Here is an 18,619-nt window from a genome sequence, read left to right as displayed (position 1 = left end):
ATTCTGCACAGCCATTTGATTTTAGCTCTATACATCTCTGAAGATTGGTCAGTTTCAGGTCTGTAGAAATTTGAGGCCAGGCATCACATGGGCCATTAATTTCTGCCTAAATAGCTTCGCTAAGCCACTATAGATCTGATTTTCTTTTAAAAAATAGTTCTTCTGGGGGCTGTAGCAGGACCCAACTGGTTTTGTTTTTTTTTTTTTTGAGCAAACATTTGAAACAGTTTATCCAGTGGTTAACATAGTTCATCCTTCCATTGTTGAATATACTGATTAGGGCAATGCTGATTAGTCAGCTGATGGTAGGCTCTGGTCAGTCTGGTTGGGGCATTAAGGAATGGTCAATCCATGGACCATATTACTCTATTGGACAAGTTGAATGTTATTACAAGCATCACCACAATACAATTTATGTGGTAAATTACAAGCATCACCACAATACAATTTATGTGGTAAAGATCCAACCAGTTTACTGCTCCAATATAAGGATTTTGTTGTGCCTCACTATGACAAATATTAGCTGTCTATTCTCAATGTTATGAGAATTACTTAATAATATTAATACTACTAATAATATTTTAAATAATCAATTATTTAAATTAATTAATTTAATAAATACTAATAATAGCTAACATTTGTATAGTACTTACTAAGAGCTAGGTACTGTGTTAAATGCTGTATAATTATCTCACTCAATCCTCACAAAAGCCCTGTGAGGAAGATGCTATTATCCCCATTTTACAGATGAGGAAGCAGAGACAAACAGAGGTTAAGTGATTTGTCCAGGATCACATAGCTAGTAAGTGTCTGATTACTGATTTGAACTCAGGTCTTCCTGAGTTCCTCCAATCCTGGCTCTCTATCCACCATGGTGCCACACATAGAAGTCACGGCCCCTACCCTCAAAGAGCTTACAGTTTTACTAGGGAAACTAACACACACATACACACATACACACATACAAACTAGAAGTGGGGCAAGGATTAATAAAAACTTTGGAAACACTTCAAGATGTTTTAAATCTGGGGTTACTATCAGTTATTTGTGGTTTAATATAGGCTACCTCTTAACTCTTCCCTTCTTCTGATTGCCATAAGATCCAAAGCCATAGTTAGGGTAGGGTGATTGGAGCTTTGCCCTAGGCAACAGCATTTAGAGGCCACTAACAGCATTTGTACTTTCTGCAAAAACAACTGAACTTAGCACCTAATTAGGTAGGCTCTGGTCAATCTGGTTGGGGCATTAAGAATATCGAATTAAAATAGGAGCTACTAGATGGCATGCTTCCTTCCTCTTCTCCCACCTCACGTTCTGCCCCAGCTCACTCTTTCCTTCCCCTGCCCCTCACCCCCACTTCCTGTCCTACTTTTACTTCAAAGGCAGCCTGCAGCATCCACAGGGGCTCACAGTTCTTTTCCCCTTGTCCCCTCCCTTCAACTGAATTTGTCTTTAAAAGTTTATTTAAGACAGGTTTCATACTATTTACTCAAGGCTCCAGTATTACTAGTGATGGCTGATGGGGCCAAGTGGAATTGATGCCAGCCTCTTAGGCTGTCCAGTGGAGAAACTTTCCAAGGTTTCTGGATGGGGGGTCGGAGCCAAGTGAAGTCTGAATTTCCAAACATAACCTAGTCTTTCATACCATAGAATACTCCCAGCACAGCATCTGGTGATGTCATATAAGCAGGAGGGAATCTGAAATTAGGCAGCTCAAGTACCTCCACTTTTCCCTTCTTTTTAGTAACACAAAATTGTGAAAGAATTTTTAAAAAAACAATTTGAGGGAATAATGGAATCCTGACCTATCATTATATACTACCAAGTACCTTGCAGTTAGGAGGATAATGGAATTCCCACATAAAAAATAGAACTCTCTACCAACTAGCCTTTCTGAACATTTCCAGTATAATGGCAACTGCTGTCCCAAATATTTAGTCCCAGTACTATTTCTTTTTTGATAGTTAACTTATCAAATCCTCACCTATATAGATTGTACTCTTCGCATAACCTTGCAGTGTTTAGCATAGTGGTGGGTAATAATAACAACTTAGTTCTTATAGCACTTTCCTCAAAGCAACCTCATCAGGCAGATAGTGCTAATACTATCCCCATTTCACAGGTGAGGCTACTGAGGATCAGAGAAGTTAAGTAACTTGTTTAAGATCACACAGGTAGTAATCCCCCCCTTTGCCCCCCTTGAAACTATCTCCTAACTCAGTGCTCTTTCTTCTATACTGTGTTATTCCTCAAAGTAGACATTTAATAAATAAGTTATTAATAAATGTTATAAAATATTTTAGTGAATATGCTGTTTAGTAATAAATACATTTTCAAATATTTTTATGAGTATGCTGATTATTATTAAATATATTTTGAAATACTTTAATGAATATGTCATTTTGGGGTGGTTTGATTGGTTTGGTCATCTGTACCAAAATTCCACCTTAGGGTGGGATCTTGTTTATGATAAGATTTTTATATAACACTGATAGAAATGGAAATATTTTAAAGTCATATATGTCTTAGAATCAAGACTTGAGTTAACACATTCAAAGCTAAGAAATATGTTAATGAAATATACTAATCCTCAAGAGAGGAGAGGAGACTGTTGTTGGCTTTCTGTAACAGCTGTGAGTTGAGAACAGCGTGGAAGGACATAAAGAGCTCATTGTTCTGTGGCCATCACTGAGGAGATGGTCTTGCCATCCACAACAGGCCACTTCTATCAGCTGCCACCATTCGCTTCTCCTGATGCACTTCAGACCAGCTGTTACTTTGCAGCATTTGCTCTGGACAAAGGCACAAGGCGTCACATTTCCAGGACATGTGTTCTCTATTTTGCAGATTCTTTATGGCCTGTTGCCTTTTTCTCAGCCCATTTTGAAATGCCTTTCATGGAAAATTCGGTAGTAGGTTTGGGTTTGTGGTTTTCTGTTTCTCCCAGGATGTGTTGTGCAGAGCAGATGTTAAAAACATGTTCCCTAAATTTTAGTTTTCTACCACGTCCCCTGAATTGGCCTAAATGAGCATGACCCTTTTTGCAGATAACACAAGCCCTTGCTGCTTCCCTTTGAGCAAATCACTGCTCAGAAAATAAGAAAGGATTTGCAGATCAGAAATTTGCATCATTCCATTTATTACTGGTTACTACTCTCATATAAAAAGGAGGGAAAGGGAGAAAAGAGACAAAAACAAATGTCTGAACTGATGGTCTGCGATTACATGGAGATTTCAAAATCGAGTCATCTAGTATATATTTTATCTGTTACCCCTGTTTTTTCTGACTTCCACACCAAAAATAATTGAGACATGTAAGTACTTATCTGAACGTGACTGCCTTGTTCACATTTGAACATGCAGGAATATGGACTGACAGTGCAAAACTGCAACTTCAGGAAATTTATTTTCTACATCTTAGGGTTCCGCTCTGTGCTTCTTTTGACTCTCCCTCCTCTGTCTCATGTGCCCAGTAAAAACTGCTGGTGGGTTCCCTGCTTTGGTGGATTACCTAGACCTACTCTCTGAGCAGTCCCTGTCTTGAAGCAGATGATGGCATAGTGGATAGAACACTGGGCCTGGAGTGAAGAAGAACTGAGTTCAAATCTAGGCTCAGAAACTTAATAACTGTATGACTGTGGGCAAGCCACTTAACCTCTGGTTGATTCAGTTTCTCAACTGTAAAAAAAGAAAAAAAAAAGGACCATAATATTACCTACCTCAAAGCTTTGCTTAGCACAGTGTCTGGTACATTTTTATTGTTCAATAATTTTCAGTTATGTCTGATTCTTCCTGACCCCATTTGGGGTTTTCTTGGCAAAGATATCAGAGAAGCTTACCATTTCCTTCTCCAGCTTACTTACAGGTGAGGAAATTGAGGAAAACAGGGCTAAGTAACTTGCCCAGGGTCAAACAGCTAGTAAGTACCTGCGGCCACATTTGAACTCAGGAAGATAAGTCTTCCTGACTTCTGGCCTGGCATTCTGTGCACTATAGTGCCACCTAGCTTCTCCTACCTGGCACATAGTAGGCACTCTATAAATGTTTATTCCCTCTCTTCTCTCACTTCTGCACTGTCCCTTCACAATTCTGTCCAGCCTATTCCTTATGCCTTTTTCCAGCCCCCCTCTCCCCTTTTTACCCCCCCCCCCCAATACAAACACAGTCCAAAACAAACTATTCTGTGACCTTAAGGAATAGAGTTCTATTCTCTGTGTCACAAATCAATCTGTTAAGTAGAGTTGTGATAAAATGTAAATAGATAATAATGGCTCAATGAGTTATCCTTGCCTGTTTACTTATAAACATTTATATTGGGGCTCTTAATCTCTTAACCCAAAGGAGTGACTACTGTGAGCCTAATCACAGATCATTCCCTCTTTTGCCTGCCCAAGGGCCTGGCTCTGTGCTAATACATTAATAGATAGATAAAGATAGTTTCCCACAAAATTTTTTGGGGGCATTCTCCCTAAATTATGGCCAGATGGAAAGAGCACTGGCTCTAGAGTGAAAGGACCTGGGTTCAAATCCTACCTCTGTCACTTACTATGTGTATGACCTTTAGGCAAATCACTGAACCTCCTTGGCACTCTGTTTCCTTATCTGCAAAATTAAAGGGTGGGACTAAAAGGGTTTTGGAGTTCCTTTCAGCACTAGATCTATGATTCTTTGACTACTGTGAGACTATTCATAGATTGCTTTCTATTTTTGCCTAGCCCTGTGCTCATGAATTAATGACTAGATGAATAGAGTCCCCTCTCACCGCATAATTTGCAACTTTTATGTTTAACATATGATATCACAGTACAATGGAAAGTGGATTGGCTCTGAAGTCAGAAAACCAGATTCAAATCCCAACTCTGTTACCTACTACCTGTGTGACCTTTGGGGACTCAACCTCTTGGGGAGGTTGTTTCCTGAGAGGGCAAGACTATGTTAGCACTTAGGTGGTACAATGGATAGAGCGCTAGGCCTGGAGTCAGGAAGATCTGAGTTCAAATCTGGTGTCAAACACTTACTATCTGTGTGGCCATGGGCAAGTCACAACTTCTATTTTTCTCAGTTTCCTCAGCCGCTAAATGGGGATAATAATAGCACCTACCTACCAGGGTTGTTACCAGGATCAAAAAATAATTGTAAAGCACTTAACACAACACATGGCACATAGTAGGTGCCATATAAATGTTAGTTGTTATTGTTATTATATCTGTAATCCTCAGATCCTCTAATGCAGCATGAAGCATGTAGTTGATCCTTCGGCTTGGGAAAGTCTGGGTGCTTCCAACAACTTGATCATACATTCTCTAAACCCCTGTGGAAATCAAGGCTTAAATTGTGCAGCAAGCCACAGGATCTCACATAGACTTGTTGTTGTTAGGCATAGGAAGTAGAAGTTGGGTGGAAATACCCCTCACCAGCAAAGAGGATGCAGTACCATTCATTCTCCCCTTTGTCAAGTTTCATTCCCAGAAATGAGTAAAGTAGTAATTAAACTCAATTCAGTATGCCTTTATTAAGTGTCTACTAAGGCAGGGCCATGTCCTGGGCACTGGTGATATAAAGACAAAAGGGAAAAATAGGAATGAAAAACAATGTCTGCCTTTATGGAGCTTGCATTCTAGTGGGGGAAGGGAGGATTCCTAAGAGATGTTAGGGAAGGGAGAGAATAACATTTGAGTAGTCAAAAAATACAATATAATTTGAAGAAGGGGAGAGTACTTTTGGGGGATCTGGGATGTCTTCTTGCAGGAAATGGCATCTGAGCTCAACTTTGAAAGAAACTAAGATTTCTGTGATATAGAGCTGAAAAGGGAAGGTAGTCTAGGCACTTGGGATGGCCTGAAACTTTCAATGCAGATGGATATGGCTTGGTGTATAGGATTATATTCACTATGAAATTTCAAGGATCTGTGATTATATGGATATTCCCTCCACCAATTCAGGTTGCTGGGGGAAAAAATGTCTCATCTGGTGGCCAGTCTTCTTGGTGATGAGCTCCTCTGGACCTAGCAATGTTGGTCCTCGGACCCCACACATACAAACATTGTCACCTGGTTTGTACTCAAAGACTTCTTAGCTTCTTAAGACTTGCCAGAGTTTGTACTCCCGAGATTACTTTCATACTTTGAATGAGACAGTGAAATAGGACTCTGGTATAATTATGATTATGATTATCAGCAATAAACAATAACCATAAAAACCACATTGTCTGTTGGAATTAAAAGTAAACAAAATATGAGCAAAGTGAGATTTACTCTTTGTAACCTTTTGAAACAACAAGTTTTAGTGAACATTGGACAGGATAGTATGGTACACAATGACAATAGGATGAGTCTGGCAGTCAGTGCCCTGCTGCTGACTACCTGTGTGACCTTAGACAAATGTGACCTTATGTACCTATGCCTTAGTTTCCCCCAGTTACAGAATTGAGACTACTTTCTGCCTCACAGAATTGTTGCCAGAATAAGATGAGAACATGTTTGTGAAATTCCTTTAAAAAGTTAAACTAGGTATTATTATTAATTTAATCTTTTCTTCCTCAGCAGTGTATCTTGGCAAAAGCATTGTATGATAACCATGCCGAATGTGCTGATGAGTTGGCTTTCCGGAGAGGAGACATCCTGACCATTCTAGAAAAGAATGTCCCAGAAAGTGAGGGGTGGTGGAAGTGTTCACTTCATGGTCGACAAGGGCTGGCCCCAGCAAATCGTCTCCATCTCCTCACTGATGCTGAAGAGGGTGGACTTTCTCTCTTCTCCCAAAATAGCTTGGAAGAATTACCCAGCAGTCCAGAAAAGACTTGCCACGTGCCCTCTGAGCTCAACAGACCTGCCCCACCAGGTGTATATGAGCAGATGGTTGGTTGGGTGAAGTTACCCCAGCCTGTGGCTTCTTCTACTGATCAAATCTATGAACAACCTGCACCACTGACCACAGCAAAAATTTTCACTGAAAAGACTCCAACCTTTGCTAAACAGGTATGTACATTGGCACATAGCAAGAAATATACAGTATAGAACTTGAGAAATTACATCTCAGAAAATCTGTTGACTGCTGCATAACTTTGAATATGAATAATTGGTGTTATTCAGTGAATGGTTAGGAAATTATGAGCAGAAATATTTTGCTGGTAGAATTAGTACTATGTGCTTATCTCATTAATTTTCTTGTCTAGGCTAATGAATTCAGTTGGTTGTTGCTGTCCATAAACACCATATACATCCCTTTCCCACTTTGCTCACACTGTTTCTCTTCCTATTGGAATTGTTTTTCAGCTGTCTCTCCAGTTATCTATACCCTCCCCTTCCAAGCCAAGTTTCTTACATCTTGGCCTCTTTTTTTCTTAGCTTAGACAATTAGAGTTAAGTGACTTGCCCAGGATCACACAGCTAGCAAGTGTCAAGGGTCTGAGGCCGAATTTGAACTCAGGTCCTCCTGACTCCAAGGCCAGAGCTCTATCCACTGTGCCACCTAGCTGCCCCTTCATCTGGGGCTTTTAAACATGCCTCATTGTGAATGGGGCAGGGTCAGAAATGTATCCTAGTTGTCCATAATCACAGACTCACTAGTACCAAAATAGCAGGAAGCTATCAAGTGTAGCCATAGCAAACAACATGTTCAAGGAGGAGGGGGAAATTGCATATGGAACACTGCCCTACTGGCCACTTTTGTATGGGTAAGCACACTGGGAAAGAAATAGCCATGTCAAGGATATTTTCTGAGGATAACAAATAATCCTTTGTCATATCCCTTCCAAATTTCTATAGGCTTAGCTGAACCTCTCTTTATAAACAACCAAATCTTGCTTCCATTATTCTTCCTCCTTAAGTGTCAAAACTGTATGGTGCCCCCGTATACCAATAATGGTGTGTCCAGCTTTGCTTTCTTCTTAGTTATAGCGCTGAGAGAGCTAGTTGCTATTTTCTCTGCTTTTCCCCCTAGCCATGGTGCTGACAAGTTTTCATGAAGCTTTTCCTACTTCTGTACATGATCATTCCCTTCTTTGATTTCTTGGAACGCTGAGTGTCTCTGACATTTCTATGGCACTAAATTTATGCTACCTTCTATCAGCATTTGTCATTTTTGTGTTATGTCTCCTCAGGCAGATTGTAAGTTTCTCAAGGGCAAATATCAAATATCTTGCCTTTCTTTTTTTAACCACAGTCTTATAAAGTGAATGATTAAGAAATGTTTGCTGCTGGTGATACAATAGTGGATTCAATCTCTTTTTAGCACAATACCTGGCACATAGTTGGTGCTTAATAAATATTTCTTGATTGATTGTTTGGATGTTTATTTGAATTAAATTCAACAACTATGTCTCAAGCAGCTGCTATATGCAAAGTTCTGTGCTAAATAAAAATTCTATCACCTGAACACAAACGATTTCCTTAAGTCTGTCCAGCTTTCTTGTGGATAAGTATCTTAGGAACAGTTGAGAAAGTGTAGATGACTCAGTGCACCCTATTACCACTACTAGAGAAAACAAGGTAAAACAGAACAAAATACTCAACATGCAGTATGGATTGACATTCAGAAAATTCATCTCCTAACAGGAAAAAACCCCTCCATATTTATGGTATATATTAAAGCTAATATTTTTTCTCCTCATTAGCTGTTAACTTTTCTTGATGTGCATATGTTAGAGTTGACAAGTTCAGAAAAAAGTTTAACCATCCACTTAAAATAGAACCTTACAATGCATTTCCATTTTTAAAATGCATTTATGTTCCATGAAATGCTACATTTATGTCTAAACTGGATGTGAGTTAGATCTTAGCGACTAGTATCTCTTCAAATATGAATGGGGAAAAGGGAATAGGATGTCAGTTCCTTGGGGGTAAGAACTGATTTTCATTTGCCTTGCCAAGATGGTATCCTAAAGGGTATCAGGAGACTTGAGTTTTTAGTCCCAGCTCTGCCATGAACTTGCTTTGTGACTTAGGGAAGTTAAAAAGTGACTTTCACTGCGGAAGTAATTTATATTTGTGGGCCTCAATTTCATACATTAGAAAATAGAAGGATTGAACTAGGAAATCTCTAAGGGCCCTTCTAGTTCTATTAACATATGATTGACATTTTTTGTTTAAAAAAAATGCTCTCCTATGCATTTAACAAACATCACAGAGAATTGAATGGTCTCCTACTGTCTGTTTTGTTTTGTTTTGTTTTGTTTTGTTGTTAAGCTTCTGATTTGCTATAGTACAAGAGAGATGTTCATGGCATTCCTTAAAGGTAGAGATGCTAGACAAGACTGCATTTCTATTGATTCAAAGGGAAGAGAGGAAGACCATAAAGTATTTTCCCTCCAAAGAACAAAGCTTTACCAAATGCTAAGAATGCAAGATAGACCTAGGTGCCCTTATTCAGGATTATCATTTCCTCCTTTACCATCACAGGCACATTTCTATGCCACATTTGTTTTGCATCCAGCAAACAGCAAATGATGCTACCTTTGAGAATATGCTAGCTTAAAAATTCTATGCAGAGAGAATAGAAGGATCTTCAATTTGCAACCTTTTTTGCTACTGAAAGCCTGACAATCTATTAATTTACTATCTAGTGCTCTTTTCACAGTCAGCAACAGAAAGTAGATGTTATTAAAAGGTTCTGAATAGTTTGCATTTCATAAGTCCCTGAGCTACATCTTACACAACAACACAGTTGTTACAAGGAACAATTGCACTGTGCTCCAGCATTGCTGGGCATTTGCTATAAGCACCATAAAGTTGTCAGTTGGCTTAGTGCAGGAAGCAGCTTGGCATCCTAGATCATCTCTCTGAAACAACTGCTATGGAGCCTAGACTCTCACATGCTCAGCTGTTCCCTGGACAGCTGACTAAAAAGTTACCTTTACACAGCCTATTGAAACAAACCATGCTGCTATGAATTTAATTTTAGCCCTTGCCATATTTTTAACTTCTTTACTCAACTAACAGAACATGTGGCATAGTACAGTGGGAAGACCAGAGGATCTGGGTTCAAATCTTGCCACTGTGTGACCTTGGATTTCAGTTTCTTCTTCTGCAAAATGAGAGGATTGGACTAAATGGCTCTGACGTTGCTTCTAGTTCTAGATCTATGATTTTTTGTAGGCATTTTTATTATTTTGTATTATTTTTATTTATATTATTTTAATTGTATTATTATTATTTTGTGGGTATTTTACTAACTCAGAATATGCTGTAGTGGATAGTAGGATATAAGTTCCTTGGGGATAGGAACTATTTTGCATTTGCCTTGCACATAGTAGGTACTTAGTTAATATTTATTGGATTAGATTGAATTGGACAGTTGGCCTCCAACTTTAGCCCCCTATAATTTGTGCTTCATCTATCATTCTTGGAAATACCAAAGAAATGAAAGATTTTTTTTTAATAAAAACCTTTTTAGCCCCTCATTATTATTTAGAAGGCATAAGACATCATTCCTTTTAAAATCATTCTCTGGGGGCAGGTGGGTGGCGCAGTGGATAGAGCACTGGCCCTGGACTCAGGAGGACCTGAGTTCAAATCTGGCCTCAGATACATAACACTTACTAGCTGTGTGACCCTGGGCAAGTCACTTAACCCCATTGGCTAACCCCCCCCCCAAATCATTCTCTTTGGAAATAGTACTTAGAATGTAACATGTAATTATAACATAATAGTTTTAAGGTTTTTAAAGTACTTCCCTCACAAATAATGCAATATTATTATCCTCACCTCACAGATGAGAAAACAGCTTTAGAAAGGATGTATGACTTGCCCATGAATACACAGTTAGTAAGTTTTAAAGTTGGAACTTAAATTCAGATCTCCTGGTTCTTGGTCTGATGCTAAGGTGGATGCCTTTTCTTGCTTTGTAAATGCTTATTAATCACTCACATGCAATAGCCTTTTAGAAACGTGCTTTCATTAGTAATAACAAATCACCTGAAACCAAATGGAAACCAAAAACTAGAACTCCCTAGCAGCTGAAGTAGAACTCCTGAGACTGACACACAGACTTTCAGTTCTACTTAGAGACCTTGGAAACATTCAAACTTTTCAGTCTTTTGTTAAGTTGTATCTGTTTCCTTTCTCTTTCCTGTATTTGTGAAATCATAGTATCATAGTTAAAGAGCCATAAGTGACCTTTGGGGCCATCTAGTCCAACATCCACATTTCACAAGATGAAGAAAGTGAGACCCAGAGTGGTTAAGTGGCTTGTATGAGGTCACATAGGTAGTGAAAAAGAAGGGATCTGAACCCTGGTCATCTGATTCCAAACACTCTTTCCACTGAACCAATAGAAATTGTTTAACGATTTCTCCTGCTCCTAGGTGGAAAGAAACCTAAGGATTTCTGAACAAGTAGATAACCATTCCATTTTTTTTCCTTCTTTTTAGGTAATTGGGGTTAAGTGACTTGCCCAGGGTCACACAGCTAGTAAGTGTCAAGTGATTGGTCTGAGGTCAGATTTGAACTCAGGTCCTCCTGACTTCAGGGGCGGTGCTCTATCTACTGCGCCACTTAGCTGCCCCACCATTCCATTTTTTAATAACAATAAGCAAGAAAACGCAAAAATTTCTCTGAGCATTTACTAGGAGGAACAAAAAGGTACAGGAATATAAGATTAGAATTAGATGGTACCTTAAAATCATCTAAGTCTAGCCCCTACCCTCATTAGTGGAAGAGGTGGACAGTAGTATATAAGCTCCAGTTACGTTTCTTTGAATTTGCTTGGAGGTGGTAGTGATTTCACTCCCAGTTCTTCAAGTAGCTTTTACAAAGGAATATTTGTTTTAAAGCTATAGCAAGAACAAATGTACAAACATTTACCCCAACATCTCTAGGGCATCCTCCTCCATATACTACCTTGGTTTCTGGGCCAGTCCACTCAATTCTTACGTAGTATTGGTCCCACCAAGTTCACATCCAAAGGAGGCATTGCTGCCAGATGAGTCCTTCCATTAGACTGCTGTCCAAAAGGTCACTCCCAAAGGAAGGTCACTCCTGAAGAACTCTCCTTGTTCCTCAGGGCATCAAGGCTGTGTTGGGTACAGAACCCAGCCTGGTTTACAACTTCAGGATTCCATTTTCTCTCTCTCCTGGCCTTTGAAACTTCCAAGATCAGAGAATCCACTCCCTACGTCTAGAATGAAAAACAACCAATGGAAAGGACAAGGAAGCCCATCTTGGGGGCCATATGGCCTTAAAGTGGGAAAACCTCATAGGTCTTTACCTTACAGCATGGTATTTCCATCTGATTCTCTCATATCACCAGGGGGAAGATGAAGACAAAAACAAGAGTGAATAATGGGAAATCATTGAAGCCCAAAAGCCTCCCTGAATTCCCACAGTTCTGGCTATAGTAACCAATGGAAAATGTTTCCTCCCAATCAATGGAAGGTCAACTGGAGCCAATTACAGAATGTCGATGAATACATGTCTTTTACCCACCATCACCATTCTCCTAGAAAGAGCTCCCTAACATCCACCATGTGAAGGCGTCATCTGGGCAAGCTAAAGGGGTCTACACATGTGTCAAACCTCCATTATACATATGTACATATACACTCTTGTAAAGGAGGGTAATAGAATTATAAAAATCTCTACTATTAACTTCCTCCCCTCTGGTTACACTTATGTTGGTAGGCCTGCACAGAGTACAATATAAGGACTTTCCTTAAGATAGAAAGGTGGTACAGAGGATGGAGTATTGAACTTAGAGTCAGGAAGACCAGAGTTCAAATTCTGCCTCTGATATTTACTATGTGACCTTGGGTAAGTCACTTAACCTCTGCCTCAGTTTCCTCATCTGTAAAATAGAGATAATATTTGGATCTACCTTCTAATGTTTCTTATGAAGATAAAATGAGACAATATTTGTAAAGTACTTTACAAACCTCAAATCACTAGCTATGTAAAATTCTAATGATAATTCAGTTTCATTGTTCATATCTTAAAATCATTAGATACCTTTAGTTTGGGTTCCAAATTTTTTTTTCTCTCTTTCTCCCTCCCCACCCACCCTCATTGATAAGGCAAGCAACTAAATATAGGTTATATATGTGCAGTTAACTTTCATAGTAGACATGCTGTGAAAAACTAACTCTATTTCCCTTAATCCTATCCCACCCCCCCATTTATTCTATTCTTTCTTTTGACCCTGTCCCTCCTCAGAAGTATTTGCTTCTGATTACCCCCTTTCCCAATCTGCCCTCTTCTCTCTATCATCCCCCTACTCTCTTGTCCCCTTCCCCTGCTATTTTCCTGTACAGTAAGACAGATTTCCATACCCAATTGAGTGTGTATGTTATTCCCTCCTTAAACCAAATCCTTTGAGAATAAGATTCACTCATTCCCTCTCACTTTCCCCTGTTTCCCCTCCACTGTAAAAGTCTTTTCTTCTCTGTTTTTGTGTGAGATAATTTACCCCATTCTACCTCTCTCTTTCTCCTTTTCCTAGTATAATCCTCTCTCACCCCTTAATTTTATTCTCCAGATATGACCCCTTCATCTTCAACTCACCCTGTGCCCTCTCTCTCTCTCTCTCTCTCTCTATATATATATATATATACATATATATATATATATATATGCTATACATACATATAATTTTTCCCTCCAACTACCCTAATACTGACAAAGGTCTCATGAGTTACAAATATCATCTTTCCATGCAGGAATGTAAACAGTTCAACCTTAATAAGTCTCTTATGATTTCTCTTTCCTGTTTACCTCTTCATGTTCTACTTGAGTCTTATATTGGAAAGTCAAATTTTCTATTCAGCTCTGGTCTTTTCATCAAGAATGCTTAAAAGTCCTCTATTTCACTGAATGACCATTTTTTTCCCCTGAAGGATTATACTCAGTTTTGCTGGGTAGGTGATTCTTGGTTGTAATCCTATCTCCTTTGCCCTCTGGAATATTATATTCCATGCCCTGCAGTCTCTTAATGCAGAAGCAGCTAAATCTTATGTTATCCTGATTGTGTTTCCACAATACTTGAATTATTTCTTTCTGGCTGCTTATAATATTTTCTCATTGACCTGGAAACTCTGGAATTTGGCTACAATATTCCTAGGAGTTTTCCTTTGGGGATCTCTTTCAGGAAGTGATTGGTGGATACTTTCAATTTCTATTTTGCCCTCTGGTTCTAAAATTATCAGGGCAGTTTTCCTGGATAATTTCTTGAAAGATGATGTCTAGGCTCTTTTTTTGATCATGGCTTTCAGATAGTCCAATAATTTTTAAATTCTCTCTCCTGGATCTATTTTCCAGGTCAGTTGTTTTTCCAATGAGATATTTCACATTGTTTTCTAATTTTTCATTCTTTTGAATTTGTTTTACAGTGTCTTGATTTCTCATAAAGTCACTAGCTTCCAATTGCTCTATTCTAATTTTTAAGAAAGTATTTTCTTCAGTAATCCTTTGGACTTCCTTTTCCATTTGACCAATTTTGTTTTTTAGGGCATTCTCCTCATTGGCTTTTTGGACCTCTTTTGCCATTTGGGTTAGGCTATTTTTTAAGGTGTTATTTTCTTCAGTATTTTTTTGGGTCTCCTTTAGCAAGCTGTTGACTTGTTTTTCATGATTTTCTTGCAAAACTCTCAGTTTTTCCTCTACTTCTCTTACATGCTTCTCAAAATCCCTTTTGAGCTCTTCCAAGGCCTGGGACTGACTCATATTTTTCTTAGAGGCTTTGGATGTAGAAGTTTTGGCTTCGTTGTCTTTTTCTGGTTGTATATTTTGATCTTCTTTGTCACCAAAGTAAGATAATATAGTCTGACTCTTTTTGTGCTGCTTACTCATGATCCCAGCCAGTTACTTGAGTTTTAAACTCTTTGTTAAGGTAAAAGTCTGCTTCCAGTGTGGAGAATGTACTGTCCCAAGTTTCGGGGGTTTGTACAGCTGTTTTCAGAGATACTTCTAGGGACCTGAAAATTTTCAGTTCTTCCAAGGTGCTATGATAAGGGGCAAGGTGTTTTCTCTCCACCGCTAAAAGAAGCTTCACCATGCCAGCAATCCTACTTGCCCTAGGACCACCCCTCAGAACTGTGACCCAGATCCAAGCATGGGCAAAGCAAGAGATTCCTGCCTCAGCACTGGCAAAGAGATACCTGCAATCCCCTTCTGATCGGCCACTTGATTCCCCCTCGGTCTGTGGGCCAGAAGCTCAGGGAACAGCCACCGCCCCCGGAGGCGGCTGAGACCTAGCTCCTTCTCTCACTGCAGTCACAGACTTTTCCCACTGACCTTCCAAGTTGTCTTTGGTGTTCGTGGGTTGAGAAGTCTGGAAACTGCCACAGCTGCCCGCGATTCAGTCCTCGGAGGCCTGCTCCAGGGTTGCTACGGCCTGCATGCCCATGCTGAACTGTGCTCCTCTCCCCACCCGGCGTGATATACCTTTCTGATCAACCATCCAGGATCTTTGACTGGAAACTTGTTTCACTCTGTCTTTTTGTGGGTTCTGCTGCTTTGGAATTTGTTTAGAGCCATTTTTTATAGGTATTTGGAGGGGTTTGGGGGGAGAGCTCCAGCAAGTCACTGCTTTCCCTCTGCCATCTTGGCTCTGCCTCCCGATACCTTAGTTTGAGTTGCTGAAAGTTGAAAGAGCCTGAAGACTTGAATTGAAATTCAATACACACCGTTTGGTAGTAGTGTGCCCATATTTAACCTCCCTGGATCTCGGTTTCCTCATCTGTAAAATGGGTATAATAGTACCTGTAGTATCTATCTCATAGAATTGTCATGAGGATCAAATGAACTAAAGTATGTCAAGTTATTAGCAAACTAAAAATGCAGTACAATTGCCAGCTATTTTTGGTCATTATTGGAGTTAGTGTGGTACAGTGTAAAGAGGGTTGGATTTTCAAAGAGCCCAGGTTTGAATTTCAGCTTTCTCACTTGCTACCTGGGTGACTTGGGGGAAGTCATTTAACATTTCTGGGTTTCAGTTCCTTCATCTATAAAATGTTGACATAGATTAGGGGGTGATCAATTTGTGATGAATGTCATGAAATATTACTGTGCCATTAAAAAATTAGGACTACGAGAAATTCTAAGAAAAATGGGAAGCCATTGATGAATTGATACAGAATGAGGTGAGTAGAACCAGGAGAAAAATATGCACAATGACTATAATAATGTAAATAAAAAGAACACTAAAGTGAAACCAAATGCTAAGTAATTCTAACAACTATTCATTGCCCCAGAAAAGTGATGTGGAAATACATAACCCTCCTGTAGAGGGGTGGTAGACTATGGTTCAGTGTGTTGCATACATTGTATTTGTTGTCTTTAACTCTTTTGCTTTGTTACAAAGGAAGAGGGAGTAGAATATTTCAAAATTAATGTGATGTTAAAAAAATTTTTCAGCTTAATATTTAAAAAAAATAAATAAAGTGAGCAGGTTGTGCTAGACAGCCTCTGAGGTCCCTTTTGAGTTGTAAATCTTTGATACTAAAGTAATTTTGAGAATTCATAGAATTTTAGAGTTGGCAGGGGGTTAACATTTCTCTAGGAGAAATCCTTAATGTTACAGATATAAAAATTGAAGCCTAGACATGTGAAATGACTTGCTAAATTCAGAGAGTGAGCTAGTTGCAGAACTGGGCCTAGAACCAAGGGCCAGAAATTTTTTGAGTTACTTTGAAAACAATGACAACAACACTCCAGTTTTCTTAGAATTATAAATTGAGCTGACTTCCTTATTTTAAATCATGTAAAGAGTCCAATTGGCTTCAGGTTTAACTTCAGGCTAAAAATCTAAAATGAGGAAAGGGGCTTTTTTTTCATGTTTCACAGTATGTATCATGAATCAACTTTGCTAAGCAAGTCAGCCCATTCTAAGTAGTTCCTGATTTGGAGTTTCTATCTAGCACCCTGTAACCTCTTGCTTTTCCTTTTCCTTTTGACTCTCTATACTTCTTCTTTAATTGTGTCCCTTCTTTAAGCATATTTTCTGAGAAGAACTGGGCATTTTTGTAGTATGTTTATTGTATTTGAAAATTCCTTTGCTTTCTGAAGGTTTGAGCCCTCCATACTAGTTATTCAGCACATAGTCAACAAAGTCAGCTAAACTGCAAGAACTCAAAACACATCAGAGCCATTAGTAACATCTTCACTGGGATAACTTTGGGTGAAAAAATACATTGTTAGTTGGTGAAAAAAGAAGAAGACTAGCGTTCTTGCTTTTAGTTCATCTGACTGAGATCCCAAAGTCTTTCTAGATAATAGAATGGTCCAATGATATTGTACCCAGAGTATTTAACGACTGAAAAATCAGACCTTTTCCACAATTCTCATTATCATTATAATTATAAATTGAACCTCAGAAGCCTCCTGTAACAACTGCTCCTCAACTCACTGATAATAAGCATCCCTGTTCCCAGATCTCACATAATCCTTTCTTCCCCCAGCACTCCTATATTCATATTATGTATTATTTTGTTTCACAGTTACGTGTAAGTTGTTATCTCTCCTTACCAAACTATAAACACTAAGACAGTAAGGCACATATCTAGAGGTGTGGACTCATGAAAGCTAATTGCTAAATTTTCAATGTGAACAGTTATACCTTAGAAATTGGTAAATGCTACAAATCAGGGTTTGGTTTTGTTGTTGTTGTCATTGTGGTGCTGGTGGTGGCCATGGTTGATTATCTAGACTTACAATGATGAAAAAAATGTCAATGATGAAGACCAAAAATAGAAGTATGTTGTGGGTACATTTTTCCCTCGGAGAGCTGGTTGTGAAACATTTACCAGCATACCCCCAAATATATTTCATCTAAATTTTATAAATTCTCTAATGGTGAGGACAGTGCTCTGCATACAGTGGATGCTTCATAAATGTTTATTGAATTCATTTAAAATGAATCCTCTAACCTTTTCTCCTCTGCCATACATGCAGAATAATCTCATCCTAATCTGGTTTTTGTTTAAATCTGAATTTTCATATATCCTAGAATGTTAAAGTTGAATCAATCTTAGTCATTGACGACCTGATCATATAGCCATGAATTTTACAGAGGAGGAAAAAATAAATCCCAGAGAGGGGAAGTGACTTAACCAAAGTTACATGACAAGGTACTGAAACAACAGGGACTAAAAACCAGATTCCCTGACTCTTGGACTAGGTTCTTTTCACTAAACCACACATCCTCAATATTGGTTTACATAAAACAAGATGCAAGTGAGAAAGACTTAACCTTTCAGTCCATTTTCAAAATTAAGAATAATGGATTTATCAAAATAATATTGTTGAGCAGACATTGTCTCAGTAGCATACCAAAAAGTTTAATACTAATAATATACATTTATATAAGTCATTCTAAATTCTAGGACTCACAACAATTCCACAGTCTGGTCATGTTATTTCTTTTACCAAGTAAGCTTTAAACTCCTTTGGTTGACACTCAAAGACCTCTAGTTTAGTGCTGCCCTACCTTTCTAGCTTTATCTCCTATTACTTCTTTCCATCCAGTTTATAACCCAGACTATCCCTGCCTCACCCCCAAAATATTCATTTTACTCTGTTGTATCCTTGCCTTTGCTCACACTATTTCCTATCCCTACAATGTTCTCCCTCTCCCTTTGCATTTACCATTCATCCTCCAAAGCCCAACTCAAATATCACATCTTCCATGAAGC

General features: G+C 38.8%; 1 protein-coding gene across 3 annotated transcripts in view; it reads left to right on the top strand.

The window, feature by feature from the left end:
• Positions 1–18,619, top strand: part of CASS4 (Cas scaffold protein family member 4) — a 63,097-nt gene that overhangs the window by 27,571 nt on the left and 16,907 nt on the right. For all 3 annotated transcript variants that reach the window (XM_027848930.1, XM_027848921.1, XM_027848917.1), the window contains exon 2: positions 6,543–6,977. In XM_027848930.1, coding sequence (XP_027704731.1) covers positions 6,543–6,977 — 435 coding nt within the window. The remainder of the gene's footprint in view (positions 1–6,542; positions 6,978–18,619) is intronic.

Source organism: Vombatus ursinus, unplaced genomic scaffold, assembly GCF_900497805.2.
Source record: "Vombatus ursinus unplaced genomic scaffold, bare-nosed wombat genome assembly UNPS02000580.1, whole genome shotgun sequence".
Classification (NCBI taxonomy): Eukaryota; Metazoa; Chordata; class Mammalia; order Diprotodontia; family Vombatidae; genus Vombatus; species Vombatus ursinus.
The sequence above is the reverse complement of the archived record's forward strand: the minus strand, read 5'-3'. Positions and strand labels throughout refer to the sequence as shown.